Here is a 22,148-nt window from a genome sequence, read left to right as displayed (position 1 = left end):
AACTTCATTGGAGGGATTGCACTATGCATTTCAGCTATCTATTGAGGCCCTCCCAATGTCTAAAGTTAATCTCTCATTTCCTCAGAGAACAGGAGAACACTGAAAAGAAGATTCTGAGAACGGAATAGAGATGTAGGGAAGACAAAAAGACGTCTTGCAGCTACATTGCCAATATAAGGAAACAAGTCAGTGGTGAAGTTTCTACGTGACATTGCATACAATTTAACTTTATGAAAGTTTTGTGTGTGCGTGTGTAAAGCTGACACGTATGGAGGTCTCTTTGCGTGTTGTTTTTTTTTTTTTAAAATAAATGTTATATTTTGAATTTATTCATTTAAGCTTATTATAAGTCTTGCATTAAGCTTTGCATATTTTACGATGTCTAAAGTGTTTCCAGCAAAATGACTAAAAAATAATGATAACATTAGAATGAAAATTTACTGCTAAAACAGCACAGGAGACAACAGTCAAATTTGAATGGACGCCACGGGTTGTCTCTGACGGTGGGAGAGGTCTTCGCGCCTCACTGATCAGATACCGTCCGCCTTAACCTGGGCAGCCCCCAGTCAGTTAGGTGCTGAGCTTAGTTTAAAACGACAAGTAGGCTGGGAACTTGCACCAAGCAACAAAAGAAAAAAAATTAAACTGAAAAAGAAAATCCCTATCATGCGAATGGCCACATGGAATGTCAGGACAATGTGTCCTGGTCTCACCGATGATCTAGGCAGGTTGACGACGCAAGGAAGACGGCAGTCATAAACTGAAAAGGCTACACATTGACTTCGCAGCCCTGCAAGAAACCCGACTGGCCAAAAACGGCATGCTCCGCGAGGCTTACTACACTTTCTTTTGGAAAAGAAAAGCACAGGATGAGACTCGAATACATGGTGTGGGCTTTGCTGTCAAGAACAGTCTTCTTTCCATGATAGTCTCTCCAGTTGGTGGCTCGAAACGGCTACTAAACATAAGTATCTTCTGGAAAAGTCACTCTAATTAGTGCCTATGCCTCCACATTATGTTCGCTTCAGGAGGACAAAGACAAGTTCTATGAAGACCGCAAAGAAGCCATTGCGAAAATTCCTCAAAAAGAGCATATGATTCTTCTAGGTGATTTCAATGCCAGAGTAGGATAAGATCACACCGGCTGGCCAGACTGACTTGTGCTTTTTGGAATCAGAAGAATGAATGAGAAAGGACAAAGACTGCTTAAAATCTGCACATACCATAAGCTCTGCATTACCAACACATACTTCTGAACAAAACCACAGCACTGTGTCTCATGGAGGGGTTCCAAGGACTGTCAATGCCGGGTGTGAAAGTGGGGATAAGCTCCCACTTTCCAAGAAATGCTCCCAAGGCTTGCGTCTCTAAATGCCTCTCACGGATAATAAAGATTATTATTATTATTATTATGTTAGAAATGAACGAGTAGTCATTCTCTGGCGCTGCCAGGGTCGAGTTTCGCTAAAGAGAAACAAAATTCATCGTAGTCCCTTTAACAGTTTCCACTGAGGAATTTTCTGGTGATGTGGCAGGTCTGCAGCAGTACCGCCCTCTGACAGGCAACGAAGATGTTCCTAGGAATGTTAAGGACCTTGAAGGTGTCTGTGAGGTCAGTTGTTATTATCCCCTCGGTTGATATAACAATGGGGTATATTGTTATTTTGGACAATTTCCATAGACGCTTAATCTCCAAGCCTAGGTTCCCATATTTTCTTTGTTTTTCTATCTCAGTTTTTCTTAAATTATGAGACAGTGGTACGGCGATATCGATAATGGTAGCGGTTTTTTCTTTTTTATCGATGAACAGCAGATCCGGGCGATTGAAATCTACCGTTTTGTCGGTCAGAATAGGCCTATCCCAGTACAGCAGATGTTCAGTAGACTCGAGAACCTCTTGCGGAGAGTATTTATAATAAGGGGGAGTGTCCTTATCGATCAATTTGTACGTCAAAGCCAGGTGTTGGTGTATTAACTTTGCAACTTGGTTATGGCGACCTAGGTAGGCTGATTCTGATAGGGCTGGACATCCTGCCATAATGTGTTCAATCGACTCGCCCACATTTCCACATTTTCGGCATTTGTCGACAACATTGAGTTTCAGGATATGCTTCTCGTAATTTTTTGTCCTGATTACTCTGTCCTGTATTGCTGTAACAAAGCCTTCTGTTTCAGGGTAGAGATGACCTGCTTTGAGCCATGTTAAGGAAGCAGCCTTGTCGATGTTGTCCCCATGTAATGAAGCCGGAAATTTTCCGTGGAGTGTTTTTTCTTCCCATTGGCGAATCTCATGCCCTACGTCGTCCAAACCGATATTGACATCAGCATTGTGTAGGTTCAGAGGGGTTGCATCGGAGTCGTATTTCCGTAGGAAGGAAACTAATTTGTTGCTGGAGGCGAGCAGTTTTGATCGTATTTTTAAAACTTGCATCTTACACAATTTGAAGATGTTCTGCAATCCACGACCCCCATCCTTCCTGGGCAGGTATAACCTTATGGTGGAGGACTTGGGGTGTAGGCATCGAAACTTGGTTAGTAATTTTCTAGTGAGTCTGTCAATGTCATGTAGGTCGGTGTCAGTCCATTTGATCACACCGAACGTGTAAAGGAGCACAGGGACGGCCCAGCTGTTAATTGCAGTGATGAGATTACTGCCAGACAGTTTGGTGTTGAGGATTTTATTAACTCTTTGCCTATATTTGCCAAGAAAGTCCTCTTTTAATTTCTTATGGTTTATCTTGGCATTCTGGTTTATTCCAAGATATTTATAAATAGAGGCGGAGTTCAATTCCTCGATACCTTCAAATTCAATGTTGGTGTTCGTTGCCTTGCCCTTTTTAATGCTTATGATGCCACACTTATCCAGGCCAAAAGACATACAGATATCGTCACTAAAGCATTTTACCGTTTTGATTAAGGTGTGTAATTTTTGCTCGGTTTCTGCATATAGCTTTAGATCATCCATGTATAATAAGTGGGACACACATTTTGTACATTTAGTGTCAACCCTAAAACCGTTTGTAGAGTCTTGGAGTAATGTAGATAGAGGATTAATCGCTAGGCAGAACCAGAGTGGAGATAGTGAGTCACCCTGGTATATACCTCTTCTTATGTGCACAGAACCTAGTTTATCACGGTTTAGGTGCAGGTTTATCTTCCAACTATTCATACAGACTTTTAATAGTTGTTTTATTCTTGGGTTGATTCTATGGATGTCCAGGGTTTTTAATAGCCAATCATGCGGAACTGAATCGAAAGCTTTTTTGTAGTCGATGTAACACATGTGTAAATTTCTCTTTCTTCTATTAGCTTGATGCAATATAATACCATCTATAGTTAGCTGTACTTTACAGCCCATCGACTCTTCAATGCAACCTTGTTGTTCATCTGCTAGTAGCTTATGGGCAGAACAAAATTTATACATTTTACTTTTTAAAAGTGAAGTTAATAGTTTATACACCACTGACAGACAAGTGATAGGGCGATAGTTTGATGGTTGGTTCGGATCCCCTTTTTTGGGGAGGAGAGATGTTCTCCCTTCAGTGAGTTCTAACAGCATTGAAGACGGTTCTGATATTAGCTTGTTAAAACTTGATGTTAGTGGTGCATGTACGGCTGTAAGTTTTTTCAGCCAAAAGTTGTGTATATTGTCCGGTCCAGGAGCAGTCCAGTTGTGGGTTTTTGAAATAGCTGCGGAGACTTCCTCAGCTGTGAAATCCTCATCAGGCATTTCTGGTATTAGGTTGTTTTTAGTTTGGATTTCCTCAATCCAGTCAGCCTGCACATTGTAATGTAGCGGGTCGGACCAAAGCGCCGCCCAGTAGTCGGTAAAGGAGCCGTGTTTAGCGCTATCAATGGTTTGAATTTTGTCAGCACCATTATCAGCTAGTTTACGGAAGAACTGTTTTCTCGTGTGCTGAAATAAAGCGTTATGCTCCTTTCTTTTGGTGGTTTCGTTGTAGCGCTTTAACCTAGCTCCCTTTAGTTTAGCTTTCTGTCTCAGAGTATCTTTCAAACATAAGAGTCGTGCGTGGCTATCACTGTCCGTCAATTTGATTCCAGTTGTTCTTAGTATTGTCTTTATTTTGTTAAGTATTTTCGCGGAATGGTTGTTTCCCAGATATTGTCCAATTGTATCCATTTGGCTTCTCATTTGATTAATAGTGTCTTCAAGGCGCCTTTTCCATGTTTTGGTCTTTGATTAATTGGGCCTAGCTCGAAGGTCTTTTGTCCAGAGAGCTCCGTGACAGCCACAGCGGCGCAGTATATAGCGAGGTGTGTCTCAAACAAGTTTCTTGGTGTTTCAAAATGGTTGGCTAAGACTTTATTTATTTCATTAATATATGTGTTTGTCTCTTTCTTGACGTTTAGCTTGGGGATACGAGGCCTAGAGTTAAGATTGGTGTTTTTATAACGGTCTATAAGATTAGAAAATTTTGAGTGTAGCTCATTGCTTATTGCCGATGTTGGATCATTCTCTTGTTGGTTGGGTGTTCTACTAATGTCTTCGTTGGTCGGCTGTGTGGGCGTGTCGTTTATGTCTGAGATGAGCTCTTGTATATTATTATTATTATTATTATTATTATTATTAAATAACGTAACCCATCTAGTAGAAGGAAAACTCCAAACCTCCACTTTGTGGCGATATTCGCCCGTGTGGGTATCGGGGCTTGGAAATGACCAAGAGTAATAAATAACCCCACTGCCTTTCCACTTGCATTTCACTAAGCGAATAATAGTGGACCTTCACCCCCTATAGGTGCTTTTTGACGAAGGTCTGGATTGCACTACCCCAGACGGAGGTCTATGTCCCACTACACTCTACTACTGGATATAAATCTATCAAGAAGTTTTTTCTGGATCTGGTGAATGTGATAGCGCGAAGGGGCCTGGATCCAGGATGTGACGATTCCACAGGGCATACTCAGGGCACTGCCCACCTTAAGCTTTCTACTGCATAATAGTTTCATTTTTGAGAGTTCTGTGGATGGCGGAGAATGGACCATTGGCCAACCCCACCTTGTCCCATGGATATTCCGGTTACAGTCTTTAGACCCAGATGTTCTTTTTATGTCAGTAATGGAGAAAATTGCCAAGACCAAAAACTTCCTTAAAATGCGGGGATTATATATATATTTTTTTTAAAAGCCTGAGGAAACACCCAGCCTACACTAAATGCCAAGGAATTTTACGAAAAATCCATACGAGCTCAGACGTTGCCTCGTAAAAGGTCTGCGCATGGTAGTTTCTTCCAGGACTGCCTGTGATAAGTCATCTACTGGAAATAAAAAACAGACAAGCAGCAAACAGTTATGGCGCCCTGGGCATGCTACCCTGCCTCATAGTGGCGCCCGGGTGCAAACGATCGTAGGAGGAAACGATTAGGCAAAACAAGACTCTCGTGGGGGTGCCTAAGTGGGTGCGAGAACATCCTCATTGCACTACGCATAGTTGTAAAAAAGCTCCCACAACCTTGTCACAATCCAGGTGCTGTTCCTCAAGGGGCCGTCACATAAATGTCGTGTCCCGCACGGTTAGCCTGGTATAGAAAAGGAAAATGTACGCCTCCGTGAGTCTGACCCACCCGCCAGACAGAACAGTGTACACTGTTCTCTTTCAGGCCGGTGAGAGGGAGTTCTTGTTCACTTTTGCTGGCCTAGAGTTTCAAGAGCCGAAGGCTCAACTCTACCTGACAGTTTCAAGAAGAAGAAAAAGAAGAAGTTAAGGCGCAACAGAGCAGCATTAGAAGCTATTGAGAGATACAGAAGGTTGGAGGACGATCACCCTAATAAACTACTAACACAGAGAAATAGGAAAAACAACTAAAAAGCAAAAAACTCTGATCCAATTTACTGACGAACTAGCCCTAAAACACCACCTACCCAATAACAGAAAAAATTACCAGATTTTCAAACATAACTCCTGGACTAAATTACAAACAATCAACCATTAAAACACATTTACTAAATAACACCTTAACAAAAGAATCAAATCCACTGGAGCTCAAAGTAGGTGTCGGTGCGTAGGTTATGGCATTCTAGCACCAATGTGTATTAAGTGCACAATTTTTGAACGCACTTTCTTTTGTTGCCTTGCTTGTAAGCTGATGGAGTGCTTTCGTTATTATGCTGGTGAAACGTTTTCTTTGAGATTCTTCTGTGTTCCCCTGTTTAGGGTGAGTATCTAAGGCATGACTGCATTTCGCAGTTGTTTTCGATGCCATAGTATACTAGACTGTTTTTTTTAGTTTGTCTTTATTTATATCTCTACAGGGAGTTAGTATGGGATTGGAAGTCTACGCTGGTGACTAGAGACAGCATAGTGTTGTGTTGTGGTTTCGCACATTAATGTGTACGTTGTGGGACAGCAAGGTGTAGAATTATTTTTTGATTAATAGATCCACAGTATTAGAATGTTCCAAATTCAATGTCATTACTCCATCAGTTTGTCATCATAACTTATATTCATATCATTAAACATTTACATTGTCAACAGTGAGTCACTTATTTATTGCAAGCACGAAGGTGCATGGTTGAATGTCAGGGGCCCGGGCAAACGATCTAAGACTTAAACATAACCCTGACAGTGATTTGTTGATTTGAGGCACATCGGCACAATTTAGGCCATGTCGTGCCTGCAGTCCCTTAAGGACTACTCTCTCTCTAAACAACAAGGGCCAGATTCTATACAGTCATATAATTAAAATCAAGGTCTATTCACAGTTAAAATAGTAAAAGTAGTAAAAATTTAAATATTTGGTAAAAATCTAATGTAAATAGTGCATGTTCACAAATTCAGAAATCAGATCTTCGTAGATAGCGCCACTTCCCGAATAAAGCCCAGTACCTTCCCAGGGTCGACATTATTAAATAGTGTTTTTAGATTAGTGGCTCTAAAATATTTCGCCCTGACATCCTGGTATCTGGGGCAATCAACGAGGATATGTTCCACGGTGAGGCGAGAGTCACAGTACTCGCAAAGTGGGGGCTCCTCTCTCTTCAGTACAAAAGAGTGCGTGATGTAGGTGTGGCCAATCCTAAGTCTGGACATGGTTGTGCTACCACGCCTTGTCAGACCCTTAGATGTGGGCCGCCACCTGACATCCGCCACAATCTGCCTGAGTTTACTGTGAGTCTCAGCCTCCCATCGGTTCTGCCACTCTCGATAGGTGGCAGAGGATTTACTTTGTCTCAGGTCCGAGTAGGGAATTTGGGTTCCTGACACCGCATGATTTAGGGCTTTCTTTGCTTCTCTGTCTGCGGCTTCGTTTCCCTCAATGCCAACATGGGAGGGGACCCAGATGAAGGTGACATCCCTACGGTCGGCTGTTATTAGGTCCAACAGCTTCAGGCTCTTATGTACCAATGGGATGTCAGTCTTCATCAGCCCCAAAGCTTGCAATGCAGATTTGGAGTCGGAGCAGATTATAAATTTACTCCTTTCTGATGCTTTTACGGCCATAAGTGCAAGCAATATTGCGTGCAATTCGGCCGTAAAGATGGAGCAGCCATCGGGGAGTCTACGGGAGATTGTTTTGTTCCGAAAGGAGCAGGCACACGCGACCTTTCCCTCCATTTTGGATCCGTCTCTGTAGATGGTGCCACAATCTCCGTAGCTCTCCTGCAGTTCCCTAAAGTGGACTTGTAGTATGCTTGGGTCTGTATTTTCTTTTTTGAAATTAAGGAGGGATAAATTTAATTTGGGTTTATTCATTAGCCAAGGAGGATTCTGAGGGGTTTCTAATTTAGAGATTTGGTCAATGGGTGGGGTTAAATTTTGGATGGGTTCTCTCATTCGAAGGCCCAACGGCTGTATGACGTTAGGCCTTCGATTGTATAATTCTACCTCTGTGGGGTTAAATATGGAGTCAAAAGCAGGGTTCGTGGGGTTGGATTTTAGCTTGACTATATACTGCATTGCAAGCTTTTTCATTCTTATATCCATGGGGAGTTCTCCAGCCTCCACATGGAGACTTGGGATAGGTGATGTACGAAACGCGCCGAGACAGAGACGCAGGGCAGCATTTTGTATTGGTTCCAGTATTTTTAGGTACGACTTCCTTGCTGCTCCATATATTATGGATCCGTAGTCTAGCTTGGATCGAATTAGACTCCGATAGAGCAGCAGCAAGGTATCTCTGTCAGCTCCCCAGTCCGTATGGCTGAGTACTCTTAGTATGTTTAATGACTTTTGGCATTTCTTCCTAAGTTCCTTAATGTGGGGGAGAAAATTAAATTTGGAATCTAAGGTGAGGCCTAAAAATTTTGTAGTTTTCACGACAGGGATCTTCTTTTTGTGTATAAATAGTTAAGGGTCTGGGTGGGGTCCCCTTAGATTACAAAAATGCATACTAACTGTTTTGGAGTCTGAGAATTTGAAACCATTATAGTTTGCCCAACCCTGAATTTTGTTTAAACATAACTGTAATTTTCTTTCTAAGGTGTTCATGTTTTTCCCATAAGTAAGAATGACAAAGTCATCAACATACAAAGAGCACTCTATGCCAGGGGACAGCGCATTTATGATGCTATTTATTTTAATGTTGAACAGGGTGACTGACAGAATGCTGCCCTGGGGTACACCCATTTCCTGGTCATAAGTGTCAGAAGCGGAGTTGCCCACTCGGACCTGAAATTTTCGATCTTTCAGGAATTCCTCCACAAAACGGGGGAGGTGTCCCTTAAGCCCCATAAGCGCCAGGTCACGTAGAATGCCATGTTTCCAGGTTGTGTCATAGGCCTTTTCTATATCGAAGAATACAGCTACTAGATGTTCTCTTCTGAGTAATGCATTTCTAATATAAGCTTCCAGCCTTACCAGGTGGTCAGTTGTTGTCCGCCCCTGCCGGAATCCGCACTGGTAGTTTGAGATCACTTTATTCCTTTCCAGGTACCAGACCAGCCTACTGTTAATCATTCTTTCCATGGTTTTGCAGATGCAGCTTGTTAGTGCTATTGGTCGATAGTTAGCTGGGTCAGAGCCGTCTCTTCCCGGTTTAGGTATCGGTATAACTGTGGCTTTCCTCCAGCTGTTTGGGAAAGCGCCTGTTTGCCACACACAGTTATAGACCCCTAGTAGGACTGCCAATGAGGGTTCGGGAAGGTGCTTGAGGAACTGGTAATGGATTTCGTCTTCTCCAGGCGCTGTGTCATGTGACTTGTCCAGCGATTCCCTCAGTTCCTCAAGCGAGAACGGTTTGTTGTAGTCTTCATTGTTCTCTGACCTGAAATCAATGGGGTGTCTTTCCTCCCTGGTTTTGACTTTTTGGAACTCTGGCGTGTAGTGTGCAGTGGATGACTTTTCTGCTATTGAGGATGCAAGGCAGTCAGCTATTTCTCTGGGGGACGTGACAGTTCAACCTTGGTTTTTCAAATGCCCTATTGCATTTGATTCTTTCTCTTTGATTCGCCTTACTGCCTTCCAAACCGCTCTAGCAGAAGTTTTGGCATCCAGACTGCCGACAAAACTTCTCCGGGAATTCCTTTTGGCTGACCGTATGGTTTGTCTAGCCTTTGCTCTAGCTATCCTGAATAGCTTTAGGTTTTCCTGGGAAGGATTCTTTATAAATGCAGCCAGTCGTTTTTTCCTATCACCAATAGCACTTTTGCAAACTGTATCAAACCATGGTTTGCTAGGCCGTTTTGGATTTGCAGAGGTTAGGGGTACAACTTTCCTGGCTATACTTAGTAGCTTGCTAGCAAAGGTATCAGCTGGGTTCTGTTCATGGAGGATATTTTCTGTGATATCCTCAGAGCATCTTTTTTGGAATTGTTCCCAATCGGCCTTATTCAGTTTCCACCGCTGAGGTCGTCCCAATGAAGGGAGATTGTTAGTAATGATGATTGGGAAGTGATCACTTCCCCGTAGATCATTGCTAACTGACCATTTAAAATCGTCCAGAAGTCCGGGGACGCATACGGTGAGGTCAATGCATGTGAATGATCCAGTTCCTGGGTGCAAGTAGGTCGGTGATGCATCATTAAGTATGCATAAATCATGTTGGAGGAAGATATCCTCCAGCATACGACCTCTTGTGTCGCTATTGTTGGATCCCCACATGGTGTTATGGGCATTGAAATCCCCAAGGATTAAATAAGGCCGGGGGAGTTGTTTCAATAGGTCCTCCATGTCTGTTCGGTTTAATGGAGCGCCTGGTGGTAGATACAGGCTGCAGCAAGTGATAACCTTGTGAAGGGTTATCCTAGCTGCTACGGCCTGTAGTGTGGTCTGTAGTTCTACCCTCTCATGGGGGATGCTATCCTTCACAAGGATACAGACTCCACCTGATGCTCTCTCTGCATCCTCAACATTCTTGGTGTAAGCACGGTAGCTTCGGAAGCTGATGCAATCTTTCAGAAATGTTTCCTGTAAGCAGACAGCTACAGGAGTCTCAGAGTCCATCAGTAGCTGCATTTCCTCGTAATTGGCCTTGAGGCCTCTACAATTCCACTGTACAATTCTGGAATCCATGGCTTATTCTAGATGACCTACTTGGAGCTATTTGGCCTTGGGAGGCCCCCGGAGGGGTTTCCCTTTATTCCAGTGACCTTGGTATTTTTATTCTTGGGTTTGGATGGAGAGGAGGACAACCCCCTTTTGGGGGAAGTCTTTCTCTCTGGAGAGGGGAGATCTCTCTGGTTAGAGCGGAGGTTATTTCCTACTCTCTCACCTCGGGCATCCTCTCCACTTTGATTTCTCCCCTTAGGGAGTTGGTCAACCTCTAACTCGGTAGAGGTTGGGGTGTCTGGCTGGGTTCTCTGAGGAGAACCTGTGTCGGACATGATGTCTCCGGGTTCTCCCGGAGTATTGGTTTTGACATGCTGCTCAGTCTCCATGCTCTCATCAGCGAGCACAGAGAACCTGTTCTTAAGCATGACAACAGGGCTTTCTTGTTTCTTCAGAGGTGTGTTCTTTGGCGGTGTTTTCTTCTGAGTTGGGGGAGGAGGAGGGGGTGGTGGGGTCAATGTGTCCGTCTGTGTGGCTATGGATCTTCCTTTCTTAGCAACAGCCTGGGCGTAGGTCTTTGTCAAGCCGAATTGGCCCTTGGGTAGGGCCAGTACAGCCGATTTCGCCTGGCTAAAGGTACATCCGTTTCTTGCCTTGTACTCCTGCACGGCAACCTCCTGTTTCCACACAGGGCAGTCCTTGGAGTAGGCTGAGTGGCCAGCTTGACAGTTTGGGCATTTGAACTGGGCTTTGCAGCCCTTGTCCTCATGACCCTCTCCAGCACATCTGGCACACACAGTGTTCCTCTTGCAGACTGCCGCGCCGTGTCCATAACCCTGGCACTTGAAGCACCTCATGGGGTTAGGTATGTAGGGCCTCACTGGAACTCGTAGGTATCCTGCCTTCACATACTCTGGCGGTGTCCTAGTTCCGAATGTGAGGATAATAGTGGCGGTTTTGACCTCCTCACCCTCCCTGCGCCTGGTAATGCGCCGGGCATGGGTGACTCCTTCAATGCCCTCCACTATTTCCTTCTCGGAACATTCCAGTAGGTCCCTAGAGCTGATTACACCTCTGCTGGTGTTCAGACTCTTGTGTGGCATGACTTCCACTTGGAGATCACAGAGTCTTCTGCATCTTAAAAGCCCATCAGAGTGTGTCTTGCTGTCTACTTCTACAAGGAGTTCCATTGTTTTGTGTAGCTTAGACACACTCTTGGGCTCTCCAACTACTGACTTGAGTCCCTTATAGATAATAAAAGGGCTCAACTTGGTCAGGCTTTTTCCCTCCTCTGTGCATCTAACCACCAGAAATGATGGCCAGGTGGCACAGCTTTTTGGGACCTCCTCTTTTTTATCGTCGATTCGGCGTTTCTTGCCCAGACATAGGTCTGGGGCAAGTAGTTTTGTGTGTGTTTTTTTGTCCATATATATTTTGGTTAATTCGGCACCTGTGCTCCCCACCCGCCATCGAGTCCAACAAGGGGACGGACCATTCGGATGTCCAGAATGAGCCCGCCAGGGCTACACAGGTGCTATACTCAGTCAGCTGCTACATCGGACATGTGTCCGATACAGCAGCTCCCTGATTGACCCTCCAGCCACCGCCCTCCTCGGCATGACCAGCCGGTTGACCCAGAGCGGGCCATCTGGGTCTCAGGTCTAGGGGAACTTGGAGCCAAAGTATTGTGTTGTTGTGGTTTATCCTCAGATAGCCACCACTCAAACACCAGGATCTCTTTATCCTCCCTTACCCGTCGCAGTCCACGGCAAACGGACTGGTCTAGGACGTAGTGAGAATTTAAAGTTAAGGAGACAGTGTGATGATCAATGAAGGCAGACTTAGGAAAAGAGGAGGCAGACACAATGATAGAAAAGAAGTAGGGCACTTTTGAGCTCCAAAAGTGCTAAGGAAAGAGGAGCGCAGTTTAACGTCATGTCTCGGGACGTATAACCCTGACAGTAGGCACGCTCGAAACAATTGAAATCTATCCAAAAACAGACATCCATATATATACCGACGGATCGGTATATTCAAAGCCACCATCAATGCTGGTCTTGGTGCCTTCCTGGTCTTCCCTAAAAATAAACACTTTGAAATAAGTGCACCCTGTGGCGATTACTGCTCAAACTTTCAAGCCGAAATTGAGGCAATTACCATAGCACTACAGACAAATTATTTGAAGGAGTGCAATCACCATCAGATATTGTTGTCTTTACAGACTCCCAATCCACTCTGCAAGCACTTAACAGCAGCACCTCATCAGCCCAAGAGAGATGACAATACTAATTGTGATAATCCATCAGATGATCTCAAAATTAAATATCAATATCACACTACCGTGGATCCCTGGACACATTGGCATCATGGGAAATGAAAAGGCAGATAAGCTATCAAAGGCAGGTTTTTCTATGGAACAACCAGATAGACCTGTTAACTACCTCACCCTAAGGTCAATGTTAGTCAATATTAACAAAGAGCATTGCTCAACCAATGGGCATCAGGAAACACAGGCAGAGCCATGTACAAAGAAATGACTATGCCTAACAAACTGGACAGTATTAACTTCCTCCCCCACAAAGAACAATCTACAATTTAATTTTCCAACTAAGAACAGGACACACACCTCTATTACATTACTGTGACAAGTCAAAAGCTCGCTGTCAGAGTCGCTCAAATTTATCACAGCATTAATTATTATTATTCATTATTTATTTATTTTATTTTAATTATTTCCCCATCCTACCCCTAATTTCTTCACCCGCACCACCTTTTTCCCTCCAGGCTAGACTTAGTTGACCACATAGCTAAGCCGCGTCTTTCGACTTATCTTCCCTTGACCGGGGTAAAGAGACACACATTCTCTTTGATCGTACCGGCCGGATGTCTGACGGGCGCAGTTGACACCACCTTGTGTGGATTGCAAGTCACTCTTCCCCACGTCTCTCTTTGATCTAGGAGACCACGAGGACAAACACGCCCATTGACCTTCCCAATGTGCGACTCCCATCTCAAGTCTGATTCACCCACGTGTAAGATAATTCTTAGCCTAGGACATTTCCTGTTTCCGCCCACATTCACCAGGCCTGTATATAAGGTAAATTAAATCAAGTCAGACTCTCTCTCCTTTCTCATTATATCTGAGCAATCGAGTCTGGACTACTTCATTTATTCTCACTCCTAGAGGAATACCTGGTGGTAAGCGGAACTTAGTCACAAGTTCCATCTTAATTACTTTTGTGCTATTTCCATTGGATATTATCATGTGTATTTTGCTTAGTTCATTTATATTTAATTAGTGCATTGTATATTTCTCACTGGCGTAAGTAGAAAACATAAACATGTCCTATGTATATATTTATGTATTGCACTAATCTGCTAATGCCACGGTGCTCAATTGATCGTTGATGCAACATGTATATATTTGTACATCTTATTTTATTTCCTTTATCTCGGCTGATGGAATTACAGAATTTGTTGATTTGAGGCACATCGGCACAATTTAGGCCATGTCGTGCCTGCAGTCCTCTCGGCTGATCGCCTTGATGATTTTACTATCGCACTAATACTGTGCTTAGAAAGGAGATATGAGTTATCTCCCCTGTATTGAGTTATCTCCCCTGTAGTCATTTTACTCTAGCGAGAGTTGCGCCGCTTGAACGGACACCCTCTCCATTCAAGCGCGTTACATTGTTCTCGACCGACGGTCGTATGTAAACAAACCGTCTTGGTCGCTGACCACCGACCATTGCACCCCCCCCCCTCTTTCTCTATCCACCTGTGTTGTTTATTTGAGATTATTATTTCCCCTTCTATGTACATTTTATATTATTATTTCCCCTTTTATGTACATTTCTATATTGCTACTATCAGCCATCTATCTTTCCATATCCCATTTGTCATCATCTCCATATTGTGCTCTAAAGCAATTTTACCAATCTGACGAATGCACCTCAGTCGAGGGCATCGCTAAGATGTATGAGAGACATGTCCTAACTTGTCTTTATTTATCCGCAGCCTCCCTCAGGTGTCTGCCTATCTATTTGCTATCGAGAATCACCTACTGCCTATTTATGTGCTTAGCACTGCACTTGCCTACTGAGATCTACTCAACTCTACTACTTGGCGCTATCGGCCTTGCCCGCCTATTCGACAGCCCACCTGTCAACCTATTAGGTGCGACGTCCCTATAGACTCAGGTCTGTGCGAGACGTCATAGCTACGCCAAACCCTCTGCAACTCACTGGACTTATCCTGTCAACTACGCTGCCCACGGCAGATCAGCTCTGACCGCAGTAACCTTGTGCCCACGGTAGCCGGCCACCCGCCCTACTGTGCCCACTACAGATATCAGAACTTTGGATTGAGACTCCACAAGAACTGTATCACCGGCGTCCCTCTATCCGCTAGAGCGCCACCTCCAGCTGCAGAACCTCAAGCCAGGACTCAGCCAGATGCGGCATCAACAGGAAAACCAGCTAAGTCAGAGGACAAAGTGACATACTCTCTCATTAAGTGCAAGAGTGATGATTAAATCTAGTATTATTTAGAGATAGATGCAAACCATCCCCCTTTTTATTCTTATATGTATACTTATGTAAATAAATATTCTTCATTTTTAACTTTTGTATCTATCTTTCATTGCTTGTCTCGTTGCGTGTCTGCTCCCGATTCATATGCTGATAGGTTGGTGTGTGATAGCTTAAAAAATAATCATCCCCTAGACATTAAACGCGCCAAACACACGTCACATTTCCCCACCTGTCACAATTACCATCTGTACAAAATAAACCGTAAACCATATCCTCTTTGAATGCCCCTTCCCAACCCTCCTTAGGCAGACCCTACTTCCACTACAGCACAACATAACCAACATGCTGTACGGCAGTGTTGAAAAACTGAAGAAAACAGCACACTTGTTTTCCTTGGCACAGTCTGCAAAAGAGCTCACAGCTTAGCAGCAATAAAGCTGACTAGAAGAAGAAGTAGTGTCTCATGGAGGCACACTAGGTCTGGGCACTGGCACCAGCTGGATATGATACTGACACGAAAAAGGGATGATGTTTGGTAGATTGTATCACGCATAATCGTCTAGCCATAGACATATATATATATATATATATATATATATATATATATATATATATATATATATATATATATAGACTGGACGATAAAGAACACATTATTATGGGAAACATTTGGCAAAAGATAAGTTTGTATGAGTTATACAGCAGTTATGAGCAGTGTTTCATAGCGTTTATTGATTTGACCAAGGCTTTAGACCTTGCTAGCAGAAGTGGTCTGTTTGCTGTACTGTAGAGAATCGGCTGTCCAAATAAGTTAAGGAAACTAGTGTCAGATTTTCACGAAAATATGCAGGGCACTGTGCAGTTTGAAAGTTCCTCCTCCAGGTCATTCGCCATCAAGAGCGGTGTAAAATAAGGATGGGTACTGGCTCCAACACTATTTGGCATCTTTTTCTAGGTCGTACTAACCAGCGGAAGACGGAATATATATCCACAGTAGATCCGATGGAAGGCTTTTTAACCTGGCACGTCTTAAAGCCAAAACGAAAAGACTTCGTATCTTGATTAGAGAGATGCCGTTCGCCGATGACGCGGCACTCGTATCTCATTTACAAGGAGGTCTACAGAAGCTAGTGAAGGCCTTGGAAGCTGCATGTCAAGAGCTTAGCCTTACAATAAGTCTCTCCAAGACCAAATTCCTGGCACTAGACGTTGCAGAAATACCTGTGATACCTATTGGGAACCACACACTTACGGTGGTGCAGAAATTTTCCTACTTGGGTTCAACAATGGCCAGTAACCTAGATATAAACATTGAGCTGTGAAAAAGAACAGGAAAAGCTACTACAGCATTGGCAAAACTCTCCAAGCGCGTCTGGGAAAATGCCGAATTGACAACAGCAACCAAAATTCTAGTCTAAAATGCCTGTGTTGTAAGCAGTCTTCTTTATGGCAGTGAAAGCTGGTCAACATACATGTACCAAGAGCACAGATTGAATAGTTTCCACTTGCGCTGCCTGAGACGCATAATGCGCATCTCTTGGAGGGACCATGTCTCCAATCAGGAAGTTTTGAGGTTGGCCAATATGAACAGCATGTATATGCTCTCCTGACACAAACAAGACTACGCTGGCTCGGACATGTCACCCGCATGCCAGATGGTAGAATCCCGAAAGATATCTTATATGCTGAGCTTGTGGTGGGAGGCAGACCCAAGGGCTGCCCAAGACTAACATATAGAGATGTCTGCAAGCGAGACATGAGAGCCACAGGCATCAGTGAAAGTATGTGGGAAGAAATAGCCAAAGACCGGAGTGGATGGAGACAGACTGTTCGTGAAGGGACGATCCTCGCTGAGAGTAAAAGAAAAAGAAGCGACCTTAATCAAGAGGGAAAAAAAGAAAGCTGCCAGATGTCATCTCGTCTATTGCATAAGTAATAAAACCCGAAATTCAAATATCTCGACGCTGTAATGCATACAGTGGTAAACATTTTCTAATACTGTATATGTACCAGAAATCACAGATCAAAGATATGTTGTCTCAATTGGAAGCTGATTTTGGTCATAATTGAGTTATTGAACTGATGTTTAATTTGTATTACTGATGCAATGTATCAAGTAGATCATAGTAATTTGATTCCCTATTTTTTTTTTTAAAAAGCAAAACGTGCATACAAAAAAAAAAACGAAAAACAACTAAGTTAATAGCTCGTGCTCTTTCAAATATTTGCGGTTCCACTGGTAGCTCTATGAGTGTTCCCGGCTTTGCCAAACGGTGAGAATTTTCTTAACTGTTGATTCTGCAATGGGATGAAATGCATTATATCATCACATTGTGCCGGTGCCGGTGACCCTTAAGCAGATTTCAGCACACATTGCAACACCATGGCAGAATCTGCCTAGCTGCTGATTCCAAACTATATTTTGTAGCATTTTAATTCACTACTTTCTCTCTTAAAAAACTTGGTCCCTGGTGCTGCTATTCATTTATGTCTAATATATGTATGTATCACATTTGTTTCAGCACCTAGCTTCAACTCTATATTTCCAAACTATATCAGGTACTTTTGGACAGATCACCTTATTGGATGGAAGGGGGACTGCTGTGTGGGCGACATCCTTCCAACCATAGCTAATGCCCATGCTTTCATCTCATATCTTTTTAGCAATGAACCATAGTCGTTCCACGATATAAGGCAACAACAACCATTTATACCCGACGTCTTAACTGAGCTCAATGAATGTCATTGTGAAGTTGGCCATGATTTGAAGCCTTTAAGAGCTTGTAGGTACGCAAATGATTTTGTAAAGAGGACAACAGCTGATGTTGTTTCCGATCTCTCTTCATTTCGCTTTTCTATGTACATAGCGTTCTTAACTGCTTTCAACTAAGCTTTCTTCAGGACCTATCAATTTCATAAAAGGGAAGCAGACCACTGCACCATACCCCAAATTTGTCATACATTTAAAGCCATACATGCATAGCGATATTATTCCATCAGGGTCTGAGACGTCTGAGTGGGTAGCTAACCTCCAATTGTATTTCTCGTGAGCCAACATCACGCCTTCATCATTCGTAAACGGGGTTTATATGCTATGATTTCACTTACGGCAATAGATGCTATACGAAAAATGCTGCAAGATTAGTCTTATACCCGACTCTTACGGCTCCTTCAGAACCGACCCGTCCATGTAGACCGAACATTGCTTCCGACGGGTAATTACGCCAATTTTGTGAAGTAGGTCCGAAATCGGATGTCTCTTTATGGCCGCCTCTAGCCCGTTTAGTGTTAACTTTCTGTAAGGGCTGGGCACATACCTCCAAGGCTGGCACGTGCTTATCTTACGGATTAGCACTCATTCGGTGGAGAGACCAGCTTTAGCACTCATGAATGATTGCCGTCGGATCAGGAGTCTCTATCTCAACCGAGATACTATAAGTGGGTTGGTAGCCCTGGTTCGCTCCTTTTAATAGCGTTTCAGGGCTATCAACACTGCGCACTCTCTCGTCAGGCTGAGATGAGCCACGTTAGACATTTCTGCAGCACACGTTGGGTTCGTCCCATAAGTGCCATAAATAAACCGTAGAGACCGAGCCAGCACATGATCGAGAGATTCGATGGCTGTTTTACTTGTATAGACCTTCACGGCCAGATATAGTCGACAACCGCTTATTATTAATCTGCCCATGTGCAGTATCACCAGAGAATGCCGACCACGTCCTCCAAAACTGCTCTCTTTACCAAGAGGCCCATATAAGACACTGGCCCCAAAACACACCAATAGAAAGAAAACTATATGGAGAGCTCCCTGATTTGGAAACCACTGCGCAGTTCATCTCATATATTGGTCTAGTCATCTGAACGCTCCAACATAACAATGAGAACGAAGAAGAAGAATCTTCCGGACTCACATAGGTCTCACCAGCCATGAGGAGGCACAATACCCCAGTGCAAAGCCCTCAGCCCCGTGGATGACAAAAGTGGTCATCATAGAACCACGATGGACGAATAATATGTATATATATATATCATTTGAATCTGCCACTCTTGACAAAACGAGGAGACAGAGTGAAGATTTGCTCGAAGAGCTGCCTATAGTTAGTCATATGCCTGTTTTAGCTTAATAAATACTGCATATGTGCTCTAGGACTTCTGAAATACATTGGCCACCTACTGCCTGAATACACTGACCTTGTCGATCGGGTTCAAATTTGCCCAAAATAGCCAGCTTGCTCTGGCGCCTGGAAATCGGTAGTCTCGAAGCTCCACACGCGTCGCTCGTTAACCATCAGCAATTTTGCCAATTGTGGAGGTTAGTGAAATGAGTTTGTAGAATTCCACATTAGTCGCGTCTTTGCCCTTTTTGAGTAAAGGAAAATGATTGCACAGATCCAGGCCCTGGTTAGACTTGATTCCATTCAATTTTGATTCACTCCAAGAGCTTGTCCTTCGCTATGCAATCGAGCTGTTTAACCATGTAAGACCATGTTTGATCCCAAACCTTTTCGATTTTTCACTTAGCTATCGCTTTGTCCAGTTCAGCCCAAGTTTTAAAGTCCGGCTTCTTCTCCAGTCTTTTAGGCACCTTATGAGGCCTATAGAAGTGGCTGTCTTTTTATCATCTTTTTTCTTTTACTCAAGGCCCGGTCCCCACTGATTGTAAATAATGGGGTGGCCGTACGCGCCGTATCTTTGAACTCAAGGTTTCGAAAAAGACTTCAAGCTTTCGAGGTATCCAGAAGGTTGGGCAAAAGTGATGTCTACGGGCCTATGATCACTTGATATCTTCGAGCACCTTTAATATGTTTTTTTTCCATCTAGATCGGCTGATATAAAACTTAGGTCTGGTCTTTTTGGGGTCAAGGTTTTATTGCCCCTCCCCCAACCGCCACAAAGAAGCCCTTTGTATTCTTATAAGAATGCCCTCAACTTGGGATGCTAGTAAGGAGCAAGGACAAGGAAGCATTTCTTTGTTTCTTACTATGTGCAATGTACTTCGGAGCCCCACTGGAAGTAATTGATCCTTTTACCTATTTCCTCTTAAAAATGAAGGAAGTGCAACAATGAGCGCGGAAAAAAGATTGCATAAATCCGATGCTGTCATCAACTTAATTGAACTTGAAACAAGGTTTAATAGGCAGTAGTTCGTATTGTTGAAATGTAGTGCACACTCAACGGACACCAATGTTACTATCGAATTTTTAACTCTTCACGTAGAAAAACGAAACGTTCACGCTGCTCGTATTCAGAAAGGCGACAAGCAGGAATCTCTTCATTGAGTGTGTTATTGCAAGCTTCAATGTACGGATATCTGTAGTTCATAAATTCTGATTTTTTATCAAACATGGACGACCCTTTCGTGTGCCGCCTCTGAGTATGTGTCAAACCACAAACAATCTTTTCAATCTTATTAGTTATATATAATGTGCTAAATGGTGCTAAGCTTGAAGGAGTCCTATCGAGAAACGACTGTGGATCGTGGAAACGAAATAAAAGCATGGGCGTAAGCTATATGGTTGGAACTATGTTACATGCACAGCTAGTTCTCACTCTCCAAGCAGCTGATTTGTTCAAGTGAACGGCAAGTGCCGATTCAGTTTAGAATCGGTGGCATCGCAGGTTGTACCAGGGTGTATCACTATGTGGTGCAAGCAGCCTAATGATCACTGGCTTATAAGTTTTCCCCAGTGTTGACTCCCAAAGCCTTTCCCATGTTTGGATATAGCCGCAAGGCAGAGGTTTGGATTGAGATGCTTATAAAAATGTATATATTTTTATTATTCAGCTTTTACATAGTATTTTTTTGCAAACGGACTTCTCACATGATGAGTGGATGAGTACCTAAGGATATTACCAATTTGGAATATCAATTTTTAAAATAACGATGAGAAATTTATTGAACATCCTTAAAATTTTGAATGTTTTGGAAGAGCTAGTATTTTGATATGAAAAATTTTGAATGTTTGGGGGATTATAAAACACTTTATAGCCTTGAAGTGTCTAAAACTGAATTATCTTGAGCTTTCAATGTGCTTAAAAATACTATTTGCTTTGAATTTCACTACTCTCAAGTTTGGTAATTAAAGGGCAAGATAAATTATAGGGTAATAGCACTTACTTAGAGGCTCCTGGATATAGGCCAAGTCTTTCATAATCATTTTTAGCATTCTTTAGTCTCTGAATGGCCTCAATCTGTTCTTTGGTGTAACCAAGTTGTATAGCAATAGGCTCTCGTTTCCCACCATTTTCGCAAGTCCTTACAACACCTTCAAATAGTACCTGAAAAAAAAATATTCGCAAGGCTATGTAACACTTAGCTGCAAAGAATACTTTTGTTAGTTGCAATGATATTATTATAACCCTGTTTCTCCCTGACTTACCTTTTTTTTTCACGTGCGAAGTAGGGTTATTTTTGTTTATGCTGTTGGGCGTAAATGACCTGAACTAGTGTGTAAATGTGATAAGAAACTTTAGTTATGATTTTGGATTTCTCCACTGAAGATTGAGGATTGTTTTCTTTACTTTATGTTAGTAAATCAGGATATGTAAATTTGATTTGGAGATTGTGACATTATTTCTTTTTACCGAGGATATTATTGATCCTAGTTGGATTGTACTTCTGCAATCAGAGAGATACCAGCGATCTGAAAATCGGTGAGTTATAGAAATTCTATAGCGCAAGACCAAGACAAGATGACGATCCTCAAATTTTCGTGTCCAACATGACCATGTGGTTCGACAAATGGATATCTCTTGCCAAAGTGGAAAACACTTATCAAGCTATCAGACAACATATAATTGATAACATCACTCATGCTCATTCAGAAGACATCCAATCTTATATTATTGAAAGAAGTCCTTCAGATATTCCAACGTTAACCAAAATCATAAAACAATATAAAGCTGCTTATCCAAACAAGCCAGTCAAACCAGCAGCAGACGAAAACTTTGTTTTTCTCAAGACAAAAGAAATTCACAGAATACAAAGTATGACAAAATAATTTGCAACAGATGCAACAATATAGGACATCTTGCTTCTCAATGCCGCACCAACATTATAGAATGCTCAAATTGTCATATGAAAGGTCATCAAGTTAACGAATGCAGAAGGAAACAGTTCAACACCAGCAATCCATACTATGGCAAGCAATCTACAAGAAATCAAAGATA

General features: G+C 42.8%; 1 protein-coding gene across 4 annotated transcripts in view; it reads right to left on the bottom strand.

The window, feature by feature from the left end:
* LOC106072895 (dnaJ homolog subfamily C member 27-like) overlaps positions 1-22,148 on the bottom strand; it is a 149,346-nt gene that overhangs the window by 2,302 nt on the left and 124,896 nt on the right. For all 4 annotated transcript variants that reach the window (XM_056015585.1, XM_056015583.1, XM_056015584.1 and 1 more), the window contains exon 7: positions 21,097-21,257. In XM_056015585.1, the coding sequence (XP_055871560.1) occupies positions 21,097-21,257 (161 nt within the window). The remainder of the gene's footprint in view (positions 1-21,096; positions 21,258-22,148) is intronic.

Source organism: Biomphalaria glabrata, chromosome 17 (assembly GCF_947242115.1).
Source record: "Biomphalaria glabrata chromosome 17, xgBioGlab47.1, whole genome shotgun sequence".
NCBI classification, from domain to species: Eukaryota; Metazoa; Mollusca; class Gastropoda; family Planorbidae; genus Biomphalaria; species Biomphalaria glabrata.
This window is presented reverse-complemented; position numbering and strand designations above follow the sequence as displayed.